Here is a 12,473-nt window from a genome sequence, read left to right as displayed (position 1 = left end):
GCAGAATGGTTCACCTTTCTGTAAACTAAAAAAAAAAACATTCCTGTGACTGACATTTTGTTGCCCCTTTTATATACAATTTGCAATAAATGTAATCCATTATTGTCCATTAGTGACCCAAAACTGTTTGTCCTAATCTGTGTATGTGTGTGTGTTTATGTGCGGATGCCCTCACAGGGACAGAAATGACCCCGAACTATGTTGACAGCAGCTTCTCCAACTGGACCATCTCTCCGTGGTGCACCTGCAAGGGTAGCGGAAATCAAGAGGAGGAATGTCTGAACTTCCTGCAGTACTTCGCGGACAACCCATGCCTAAGTGAGCCAACCTGACATATGCATACTCGGCAAACATTTGAAATGTGTTTTGTAACTGATAGTGGCTCAACAGTCATGTAATATTAATAAGAGCTCAAGCGTGTGATGCGGTAGTTACTCTTGCTGCCATGTAAGAGCAGAGTGAGCCATGAACTTCGATATAATGCAACTTTAATGGTTTCATGTAAGATTCTGCTTTTCGGTGTTGTCGAGGTCTCCAGTGGGATGACTGGGGATGTGATGTTTTGAAGAGTGGGTTGTGGTGTGAAGACTGAATGTGGAAATAATGGGAGGATGGGTCACCGGATAGTCTTTAGACATCCAGGTTTTAAACTGTCAAAAGTAAATTAGGTTCTTTAAAATGTATTGAGTTCAATGTATTTCAATTAAACAGGAATAAATACTTCTTTTTTTTGGTTGTGACAATGGAGGAAATAAATTCAGAAGGATTAAGTGAAAATATTTGTGGATGAATGGATGAGTGGTAGCATGAGCGTATGGACGGATGTGGATGAAAGGATGAGTGGATGAATGAATGCATGAAAGGATAGCCTCAGAAGTCCTAATGAAAATTTGTCTGCTATACATAGTTGGATACAACTTATCTAGAGACACTCCTTTATCCACTGATTAAGTTGGAATTAAACGTCCTTAGTTTCTCAGAAGCAAGTCATTTCTTATCACTTCTCATCCTTCCTTTGGGCAATATCTGCCCAGACTTTAATACAAAAGAAACCATTTGCATGTCATTTTCACATTCAATCTGAGAGAGTTAAAGGGCTTATCCCTTACGGGAGAAAAATGTCATGAAAAAGAACAGACTAGCTCAAATGGAATAATAGGGAAACCTAAAATACATATCATCTGCACATCTGATGCATAACACACAGGTTGCAGCATAACAGAGGGCTACTTCAAATATCCTTATGCCTTTTTCACTGAAAAGTAAAATATAGCAAGCTCCTTCCTTGCTATGGCGTAGCGAGCAGTGTCATCAGCACTACAAGACACCATTGCCTTTAACATGTTCTATTGTGTAGATAATGCTTTCTGACCATTTCAATAGATTGCTGGGTTACCGTTTTAGCTGAGTGTGCAGGATGAGGGATGAGGCCGGGAGCTGAGGAGGCGTCTTGAAAAATAACACAAAATGCCGCATCTCCTCTCTGCAGTCAAGGGGAACAGGCGATAAACTTCGACACACTGGGGAGGAGGATATACACAAAACCACAAACTCACTGTACAGTATGACACATAGTCATCCCCATTAACCTGCAAGGCATTACAATTTAATTTTATGAAAAACATTTCAACTAGAGTCTTATTAACTGCAAAAGTTAATAATAAGAGGGATATTCGAGAACATAATGTTGCGCTTACTGCTTGTACAAAATTATTCAGACAAAAAAGTAAATATTTAATAATAATAAACTTTGACCTCTAGGATGTCCAATAACTGCTTCTTTTCTAACAAGCTTCTCCTTAGTAGTTTTAGTAAGTTCTGCAAATGCTTTCAGCTGTCAAACACCTCTAATGCCTCTTTAAATCTCACCAAATACTCAGGACATTACCCGGTCAATTCTGGTTTGAATGCTTGAGGTCATCGTTTTGCTGGAAATTTCAATCATTCCCATTCCTCAATTGATGCACTCATGGTATCACATTCGTTTTCAAAATGTCCTTGTATTTCAAGTAGCCTGTTCACCTCTGACATTAATATGCATCCTGGGTGATCGGATCACAATTGGATAACTCTAAGTACCAGTGTGAACACACACAAGACGCATTGAGGAGGCTTTGAGATCCGATCTGCTCACACCACATTTGGAGATGGTCTGGGATGCATATGTCCACTTTCTTCAAGCAGTTTGAAGAAGAATGTTTCCTCACATTGAAGGTCCACCTACTCAATCGATGTCCTCTGAATAACCGGTAAGCACTAGAAATTTCCAATAGAAAAAATATCCTGCGTGATAGTACCAAACGCAGCTAAACTGTACTGAAACTAGGAGAAAGAATCCAAGATGACAATCACGTGGCAAGTTTACCAGTTTCTGAAGCAGCAAAACACCATCACAACTGGAAAGATCCACCTCCATGGTTAACTGTTGGGATGGTCTCGTTGTAATGCACGCCTTGCTATTCTCATGCCAGACAAACTACTGATCCATGGGTCTAAACAGTTCCAGTTTAGCCCTTTATGTGCTACATGGTCAAGAATGGAGTGCAGCAAGGTTTCTGGCCATCAAGTCCTCGCTTGTTAAGTGTTCTTCTTATAGTGTGTAATGTGCTCCCACCTACATCAGGGCCTCTGCGAGTATTCGGCAGTAATACAAGAGTTTTCTCAGCTCTTGTTTTCAAAAGTCGGATTCTCTTTTCTGTTTCTGTTTCTCTCGGGTAAATAATTTTTCACATTGACTGACAAACCAAAGCACATTGCAAGTGAAAACTATGTGTTAGACCAGGGGTGTCAAACATACGGCCCGCGAGCCGGATCCGGCCCGCCAGGGGGTCCAGCTCGGCCCGCCAGATGACTTTGCTGAGTGTGAAAATTACAGAAAGACATAAATTGCATTTCTATGAGAATATGGAGGTTTATGAGTACAAACGTTTTGTAATTTTTTTTTAATCGATCCAGTAATTGCTTTAAAAACAGCGTAAATGCGATGTCTGCTCCGGAGGCAGAAGCGCTCGCTGCTCACTTTGTGACGCGTTTGACGTCAAACGCGTCACAAAGCGAGGGAATCTGCAGAGGAGAGCCCAGGCAGATAAACAGTGGGCTGATGTCTGAGTTTTTGCTCTTTATGTTTCTAGTTTATTGTAGAAAGACCTTAAAATAGGGTTTATCATCCAACAACCTTCACCAATGATTTAAACATAGAGAAATATTGTTGTTATGTACGCGTTATTATGCTATGATTTTACTAGTCTGGCCCACTTGAGATCAAAGTGGGCAGTATGTGGCCCCTTAACTAAAATGAGTTTGACACCCCTGTGTTAGACAATTACTATCCTCACACCATTCCTATCTTTACCTTACAAGTGCAAGCAAAAGAACAGTCCAGGAGAAGAATGCCTTTCGAATATATATTTGACTAAAATATGGGGGAAGGCCGACAGAAAACATTCCAGCTAACAGGATTTATAATGATCGTCAAACACAGTCTGAACCTTCATTCAACCCTCCATCCTCAGCCTCACTTCCTCTTGTTCTCTCCTCCCTTTTCTCTTATTTCATCTGTCCCTGCAGGTAGGACAATGTAGGCTATGCCTAGGGGTTAAAGAAAAACTTATCCAGAGTCATTAAAAAATGTAATTGCTATTGGCAATGAGCTTAATCACTCAGTGGAACATTTGGGTGCAGTAAAACATCCCCAGTGGAGGCCCTCCAGCCAACTAGTTTGATTTATGACTTTAGTCCCTCATGTTACAGCATCTGTGGAGGGATAGCCAGCTATTGCCAACCGTAACAAACAGATGTGTACATCACGTCTCAGCGGTACTCTTCACTGCTAGCACTGAAGTTGTTAGACTTCACTGGTGAACTCAGTTCTTCTGTGCGCTCTTATTTTCCAGCAGAAGCCCAAATCACCAGTGTCGACCACAATGAAAAACATGGAGGATGCTTTTATATGTGTTATGTGTGAAGGTGTATGTCTGTGTGTGTGCCTTTGTGTGTGTTTTACTGTGCCTTATACATACTTGTGTGTGTGGGCGGACAGAGGATATGACAGACAAATCTGTGGCCATGCAGTGGGAGTACAAGGGACTCTGTGGCTATCTGATTATGCATGTGCATTCCACGACCATCCCGTTTGTGGTTTGTGTAGTGGTGGGGAAATGTCATTTCTCCTTTGTTTGGGAATGTTTTGAATTTGATCAGTCACATAAATCTATTCAAAGTCATCTCTGCATGCTGACCTTATAATGGAGGTGGTTGCCAAGCAATTACATGCCTTGCCTTCTCTCTGGCTGAACAAAGAGAAACAAGCCTCGTGTTTTAAACGGATGAGCAGTGGAAAGGTACTCAGCCCCTATTTTACCATATCTAGCTGAAAAGCTGACTGAACAGGGATTTATCACATTTTTGCAGAGACTCACACATGCACTTAAACACAAAATTACACACACATGCGTACAGTACATCTGCAGGCACAGATACACAAGCACTCACACGTATTCACAGACTGCTGTCCTCTGTTTGAACTGATTGATTTGCTACTTTTAAAAGATTCTATTGCCATTCCATGCCAGCAAACAAATTAGGTCTCATCATCTGAAGTGCGGACATTATGCCACTATTTGGTCCGCTTCTTGCAATTTGAGAATGACTGTTGCAACATAAAAGGTTTTTTCTAATGAGCCGAGAACATGAACCAAATTTGTTTGTATTTGATAAATGTGTCCATTGTGTCTCCGCAGGATCCCCTTATAGAAGGACAATTACCAGCTAAATTGATAGCATAAACATACCAGGCATTCCAAAAGCTTACAATATTAAACATAAGGCAATATTGTTTTTTGTAAGACATACAATTTATGAGCACCCTCCCTAGTGACAGATTTCACAAACAAATCTTTGATTGCTGATTGTGATTAGTTTGGCATGCAACTCTCAAGCATATTGACAAAGCAAAAAGACTCTTTTGACTCCTTCCTTCCTCAATCCCATATGGCCCTGCCTCATTCCCTCAGTTGCCAAAGATTGGGCAGGGGACCAAGAAGTTGACTTAGAGCTGTCTGTCTGCTAGCTGGCTTCTTGCTGGGATGGTAGTAAAAAACAAATTACTTTATATCTCTGTCCCTGCAGGAAATGCCATTCAGGCCTTTGGTTATGGCATAGACAACACACAGAACAAAAATGTGTCTGTCCCAGGCCCTTCAGCGACATCGAGGACGGGGCTTGATTGGTCGACAGGCATCTCAGAACATCCCTCTGTCACTATCCCAAAGGTAATAACTTTGCATTTATTGTTTCATTACATGGGATATTACAAATGTAGAATTTACATGCAAAATGTAATATAGAGTTACTATTTACTGTTTGCTTTTAGGATCCTGGAGATCCTGTTAATCTTGGATCTATCATGTCATATATAGGTCAACGCATTGTGATTTTTTTTGTTTTGTTTTGTTTTTGTCACAGCGCAAATATGTTCATATATTTTTTTTGTCACTTTTCAGCAACTTCTTTGCATGAATTTGTTAAAATGGACCGATTGGAAGAAGAACGACAAAAACACTCCTCCACTCTGTATACATGAAAGAGGGATTTTGCACAGTGGCAAAATCATAAAGCTCAACATGCTACACCATTCACATTCACATCACATTCAATCTCTATGCTTGTTAAAGCAACTGGCACATCAAAACAGGCGCTTTATGATAAGACAGTTTATGCTACACCCAAGATGATGACATGTGGTTGAAATATTATATTTCTCTCTCAGACAATGAAATAGTGAAAGGAATGGGAGGTGGGGGATTTAATCTGGATTAGAGGTTTGAAAATACTGGCCCAGGGCCTGTTCTATGCTGAATGCTGTCTACTCTAAAGACTGCAGTCAACTCGACTATAACTGGGTTCACCGTCTGGAGCAGAAAAACATCACTTGCATTCCTGAACGAATGCACGTATGTTTGTCTTTTAATAGAACTGCACTTAATTTTCTCTTCAAATAAATGTGAAAATGACAGAACCATATTGTCGGTCAAAGACTCCCCGTCTATCTCTATCTCTTTTGAACAGTACACAAATGTTTCACTTTGCACTTTGAGCCAAGGAGATGTTTTTTGTTTTTTTTGTTTTATCTAGCTGTTGAGTTTGATGAGTTTTCCCAATGAAATATTGTTGTGTTTTACAGATGTATTTTAGATGTGCCATGCAGCCTTCTGGTGCAAGACTAATGATGTTTTTCACCTTTGCAGCAGACCCAGTTACCAAGCTTGGCTGAATTAGACACTGTAGTATAAAACTGTGCTTTGTAAAACGTTCTGGCATTGATGTTACTGTTCATGTTATTTTTCAGTGCCTATTATAGATCCAAATCCAGTTTGCACTGTTTATGAATGCAAATTTGCATGCTGAATGAATGACTCCATTAAGACATCTCACATCACAGCCATTAAATGGTCACACTGCACCTGAGTCATGCAGTATCATGCTTTACACAGAAACCCTCATTGTTGGGTAGACAGAGATTTAAAACTCAAAAAATGTGGCAAAGAGGACATTTTATGAACAAGCGCCACTGATAACAATAAGAGCGTGTATGTTTGGGAAAGGTGCTGAGAAACACAGGGAGGGAGAGAGAGAGAGAGGATGGCAGTGGGGAAATAGGTGGTGGAACTGCTTTCTCTAAAGGTTTTGTGTGTGTGTGTGTGTGTGTGTGTGTGTGTGTGTGTGTGTGTGTGTGTGTGTGTGTGTGTGTGTGTGTGTGTGTGTGTCAGTATTGATGCACTGCTCAGTGCCTGTCTCACTGCAGCATGGTGTTTAATTTATTGTAAAAATGGTAATTAGGAAACAATAAGACGTGTGATTACTCAAGCAAGAAGTTTATAATTAGAGACGGAGCTGGTAGGGACATTTTGGGCGGCCCTGCATACTCAGACAACTATGCCTGGCAATTAAAACTTGTCAAACTTCCATGGCAGATAAATTGGGGGAGTGTTGTTATGGTATGATTCCTCTTGGCAGAAGGCCGACCGTCCAAAGCTGTAAATCTCACTGTGGCCAGCGTGGGCCCCGTATGAACACACACAGGTGTGTGTACGCATGTCTACAAATGATCTAGGTAAAAGAATATGAGGCTTGTGATGGATGGATTGATAGACTCTCACCATGAAACCGAAGGATAACGGAGTATAGGATAATCTGCGGCCTGTGACTGCTCATGTCCGTCATGCTTCTCTCATACCCTACAGAATACTCAGCTAATTTAGATGCATGATTATTCAAAATGTCACTGCCAGTGGTCGTGGGTTTTATCTTATGTTCAGTGAGTAAACATGTGGGTGGAAGCTTGGTCCTCTGAGCATTACGGGCGCCTCCAGATTAGGTCCAATTGATCTATACCATGCCCGAGTGCCATTTCCCCACCTTGCAATTCTCCCGCTGGCTAACGCTCGCATTCAATTTCATCCGAAAGTACAATTATACGTCATCACCCATGCTACAGCTGTATACGCAGTTAAATGTGCTCCAAAACGAAATGATACAGTTTGAACAGTTAACTTTATGTTGGAGCACTACTTCATATTGCTGCTGCTTTTGTTTTGGATGAGTAGACAAAGCTCAACACATTCTACTTCTAACTGATTTTAGATGCTTTTGTCAAACCAAATATTTAGTAAAAGTAAACTTTCCTCTTGAGACCAGACTGATCCTTTAGTAGTGGCCATGTTGAAAAAACATCAGTAGTACACTTCCTGATTTTGGTAGATAACTTCCGCACATTATGTGAACCACGGTTGAGTGCGCCTCTTCCAAATGTATTAAACTTTGGACTTTGTCGGGGTTCTAGTATGCAACATTACATTACAACACTTACAGTATCAAACATATTGCACTTTGGGCAAAAACGTACAAGAATCCAGAAGAGCAGCAAGTGTGAAAGTGCCCTGGTCAGAGGGTTGCCATCTGAAGTCTTGCTTTCTCTATATGGAGAATGGAAGTTCATGATGTTCATGATGCATAATTGATATTTGATTCAGAATTGATTCCATAATTTCATGCAATAAATAAATCGTCTATGTTACATTAAAGTTAAATCTGATATGATTTGATGTAGATTCAATTAATTTGTTGTGGTTAAAATACAATAAGGTACAAAATAAGGCATTTCATGAGGATGCAATATTACATTTAGCAGAACTGGTGAGGGCTTTTTTCTCATGACTGCAGAGGAGCGGATGTCTCTCACGAGTCTCTGGTATAGTTCATTTGAAATCATACTTATTGACGTCTGAAGCAGACAGTCAATGAGAATTTCAAAAGATTCTCAACAACTCAAGAAGCTCTTTTTATGACAAGCAGCCAAGAAAGTGTCGTATTAACTTGTAGAATGCCTATTTTCATTGTCGTTCTAAGTGCCATTTTGTATTTTTATTTATTTTCAGGCTACGTTCTATATTATTTGTTAATCTATCTTTGTACTATATCCATTCACAAATTCAGGTCTCACAGTGGAACTAAGACAAGATGTGCCCAAGCAATAAAAAAAAACACAGAACAAACCTGTGTCTGTATTGTTGTGAAGAGACCTACACATTTTTTTTCTTCCAAAATACTAATGTGTGTCTGTGAAGTTTGATGAAGAAAATAGTAAATTCCCAATGATGTCTTTGCTATATTCCCAGGGTCGGTGTGAGCCTGACAGATAAGACGGATTTGGTGTGTCTCGTTATTTTAATCCTCATTTTAATTTTAATGCCCTCACACAAAACAGATTCTCAAACAAGGGATTGTTTCAATTGAATTGTTTATTTATATTGCACTTAGAGTGTCGTTTGCAAAGTAATATAAAGCAACTTGTGCATGGGACCTCTCCCTCCCCCTCAGCCTAGTAAACCAGTGGGAAGCTAGTGTTGTCTGTGTTCACATGTAACACTGTCACTGTTGATTTTCAGCTCAATTGAGTAGAATTGACTGTGGACAGAAGCTACATAACTCAGGGTTACTCGATAACTAGCCTCGGGAAATACAGCCCTGTTTCACTGTAAATTTGACAATGTGCTGATTGATGGTAAAAATGTGCTGTCTACATAGACTTGTTCAATGACAATGAGATCTTAACAGTTCAAATAAATACTTTTAAGTTTTTTTTTCCATTCTCTCTGTCTGCATGTGTTAAAGCTTGAGCAAACGACTCCATGTTTTGACATTGTCTGTATTCCGTCACAGTGTATGCATGTGTTTGAGCTTTACCGCTCGTTTTTGTGTATGTGCGCCTTCTGACAAGCCTGTGTGGATATTGGCTGCAGCCAGAGATCTGGACTCATGTCAACAGGCTGCTGCCACACATCACTGCCCTTGCTAATTAATTGGCTTTTAGTCGCGGATGTGTTTGGTGCATTGTCAAGCTACCCATTGCTGCCCCTCCACACACCCCTCTTTTTTTGGCAACTGTCATTTCAATCATTTCTTTCCAAAGTGTGAATGCACAAGCCCAGGTACTGTGATAACTGCAGCTATTTTGGATACCCCTGCGTTTTGTCCCTCATGCTCCCTTCTTCCTTCTTTGCATTTATGCATGGAAAAAATATGGCTTTCTTGTTAATATAATTCAGCGCCATTTTCTTGTGTCATTATTTTTTTTTCACATTTATGTGTCCCCTTGTTCTGGTGGAAGATGAGGTGCTGGTAGATAACATCTGGGTAGATGGTTTTTTTTTGTGTGTACAGGGAAATGGACCAAAGTGCAATCTCTGCAAAGGTTGCACTGGTGAAGATGAGGTGAGGGGATGGTGGAGGAGGAAGACGTGGTAGAGGAGGAGGAGGAGGAGGAGAAGAAAATGTTTCATGTTCCTTATGATGTGCTTTTGTATTGCTGTGCTGGACTGAAAATAGTACCTCCGCAAATTCAGCGGGACTACTTTAACTTGGAGGCAAATGGTTATGCTTTGTGTTACAAGAATCCGAGAAAATTGAAAAAGTATTCAAAATGCTAACAATTTTATGGAACAGCACACAATAAAGCCCATCGTAGTGTAGATATAACAGTGGAACTCTGGAGGCCATAGAATTTAATATCCGGACTGATTCCCACTCCTCCCTGCCTTAATGTGAACATTGTGGTAAAGTGCAAGGCTTATTCTCAGTTTGCACACTGTACATACGTTTATTTTATCTTGTGCATAAGACTAAACATTGGAATGTTTTGATGATGCACAGTCAAATAAGGAGCCTTGCATTGGTTATGTTCAGCCTGTACTTGCTGTAAGATACGCCTCATGAAATATTGAAAAGAAACCCACAGCCGCTGCTGGCTTCTGTAGTGTGTGTTTGGCTTCCTAGCATGTTTTTCTTGTAAATAAAGTCTGTAATGATAGCTTTAAAAACTGTTTAGAGACTTGCTGGCACAACCTAAAAGAATTTAAGAAAAAAGAAAAAGCTCGCAAGAAGCTTTCCTTTGTTGCCAACTTGTTTAAGAAGCAAGGAGCATACTAAGCAGCAGGGGGCTTGAAATATACTTCACGTATCAAAACATTTGCTGGATCAAACACTTCATGTTTGTGCCAAAGTGGGTCTGCCATGGATACATGTAATTTCTCACTCTGACTTTCTGACTCATGTTTTCTCTTCTTCTTTTCAGCTCTGACCCTGTCCTGTCTAACCTTCCTCCTGTCTCCGCCTCTCCCTTATCAAATGCCAAAACAGGAAAGCAGCACAAGTGTCTGAGTCATGTCTAACCTTTACACATCTCTCTCCCTCTGTGTGTCCCTCTATCTGCCCAGTATCCCGAACCAAGAGACGGTGGCCTGGACCTGGGAAAGGATCACTCTCCCTGTCTCTCTGCCAGCGTCTGGGCTCTGCTTCCCAGCCTGGCTTTGGCCCTGGTCCTGGCCCAGCATGCCTTATAGAAGCGCCAGGAGGGAAAAAAAAAAAAAAAATAGGTCATCCACCCACAAGCTGATCCCAAACGCAGAAGGTGTTATTTCTGAGACTGATATAAAGAAGGCTAAATCTCTGGACAGTTGACTTAAATGGCATTCATGAAAGAGGAAAACAAAAGAGGCGAGAGAGATGGAAATTATTGAAATTTTACAACTGTGAATTTGTTGTTCATTTGATGTATTGTTCGGGCAGACCACAACTGTGATGGAGCACATGGCTTTACAAAGGACCCTTGGTAAGAGAGACCACGTAGGCCACTCTTTGGGAACAACTCTCCCTCTGACCGAGACACCAAAAACCCCGTAGGACTGAAGCTGCTCATGTCAAAGACTTCTGCACTTTTTTCACCAAACGAGGGAGAGGGAATGAACAACGTAATTAAAAGAAGACAGGAGTGACAGAAAAGAAATTGTTGCAGAGAGAGAAGAACGAGCATGAGGTTAATGTCTTAGAGTGAGAGCGAAAAAAGAAAGTGAGAGACTTCTTTTTTTTTGTCTTGAATTGGTTCGTGACTTAATCTTCTCTTGGATGAACAGACCACAAATTTAGGAGGGGCGGGGATGGGGGATGATTACATTCTGTCTCTTCAACACTAGTGTAAACTCTAAACTGTAAAGCCTACTTAGTGTTCTAAGTGTTGGTATAGTATCCGTGACCATAATCAATCTACAGTGCAGATCTTTCATTTGGGTGCAGCAGTATACTTTATCAGCAGGCGGAGAAAAGAACTAAAGGTGGCGATGTTAAAAGTTAATGGTTCTATGGTCATTTAAGATGTTGTTGTTGACTGTGGGTGATCACCGTATGTCCACCTGCACATGTGTATATTTCCGTCTCTATGTATATAAAAAAAAAAACACTTTTCTTTCATTTCAACTTGATGATATCTGGTAATTTGAGAAGACATTATTGTATGCCAAGAATGCTCTGTACTGGTACTAATGGAAGGCCTTCATTATCTGCATTTATATTTGTCTATTAAGATTTGATCACAAAGAATGTATACAGGGATGAAATTAAACGAGCTCAAACTGCTTGGAAAGCCAGAACCTGTGTGTGAATATCATGCTATGTTTACTGAGTCTGTGTACACATTAGTGCACTTATTACAATGCGTGTCTGTGCTTACATGCAGGGAAAAAGTAGCCTGCAAGGAGCATTTTAAATTAACGTGCGAGGGTTCATTTTGCCCCCTCAGAGAGCAGAGGTTGTGATGCACATTGTTATTAACTGCAGGGTTTTGGAGAGTAGAGCTATCCTCCAGATTTTGGGAGGGCTTGAATGTTTGACCCAACCAAAAGAACTTCCAGTTCTATTGTTCTACATTTTAATGTAATTTTTTCTTAATTCAAATGCATACTATATGACTATGACTATACATAATTACTGAAAAAGATATTGCTAAAAAAAATCTGAACATGCACTTTAAGAAGTAAGCTTTTGTCAGGAGGAATGATTACAGCATTTATAATGTATACATATATTACAGATGGGCCTGTGAGTGTTTTACAGACTATTATTATTAGGACAGACTTGACAAA

General features: G+C 40.3%; 1 protein-coding gene across 1 annotated transcript in view; it reads left to right on the top strand.

Annotated features, from left to right (window-relative positions):
* LOC138191708 (GDNF family receptor alpha-2-like) overlaps nt 1–11,981 on the top strand; it is a 52,048-nt gene extending 40,067 nt beyond the window's left edge. Inside the window, exons 6-8 of the mRNA XM_069138648.1 lie at nt 178–318; nt 5,128–5,270; nt 10,773–11,981. Coding sequence (XP_068994749.1) covers nt 178–318; nt 5,128–5,270; nt 10,773–10,898 — 410 coding nt within the window. The 3' untranslated portion in view covers nt 10,899–11,981. The remainder of the gene's footprint in view (nt 1–177; nt 319–5,127; nt 5,271–10,772) is intronic.
* The last annotated feature ends 492 nt before the right edge of the window (nt 11,982–12,473 follow it).

The sequence above is a fragment of the Embiotoca jacksoni genome, unplaced genomic scaffold, assembly GCF_022577435.1.
Source record: "Embiotoca jacksoni isolate LCO1_2020_lvr unplaced genomic scaffold, fEmbJac1.0.p SCAF_8, whole genome shotgun sequence".
NCBI classification, from domain to species: domain Eukaryota; kingdom Metazoa; phylum Chordata; class Actinopteri; family Embiotocidae; genus Embiotoca; species Embiotoca jacksoni.
Note: the sequence above shows the minus strand (reverse complement) of the source record. Positions and strands in the feature narration are given on the sequence as shown.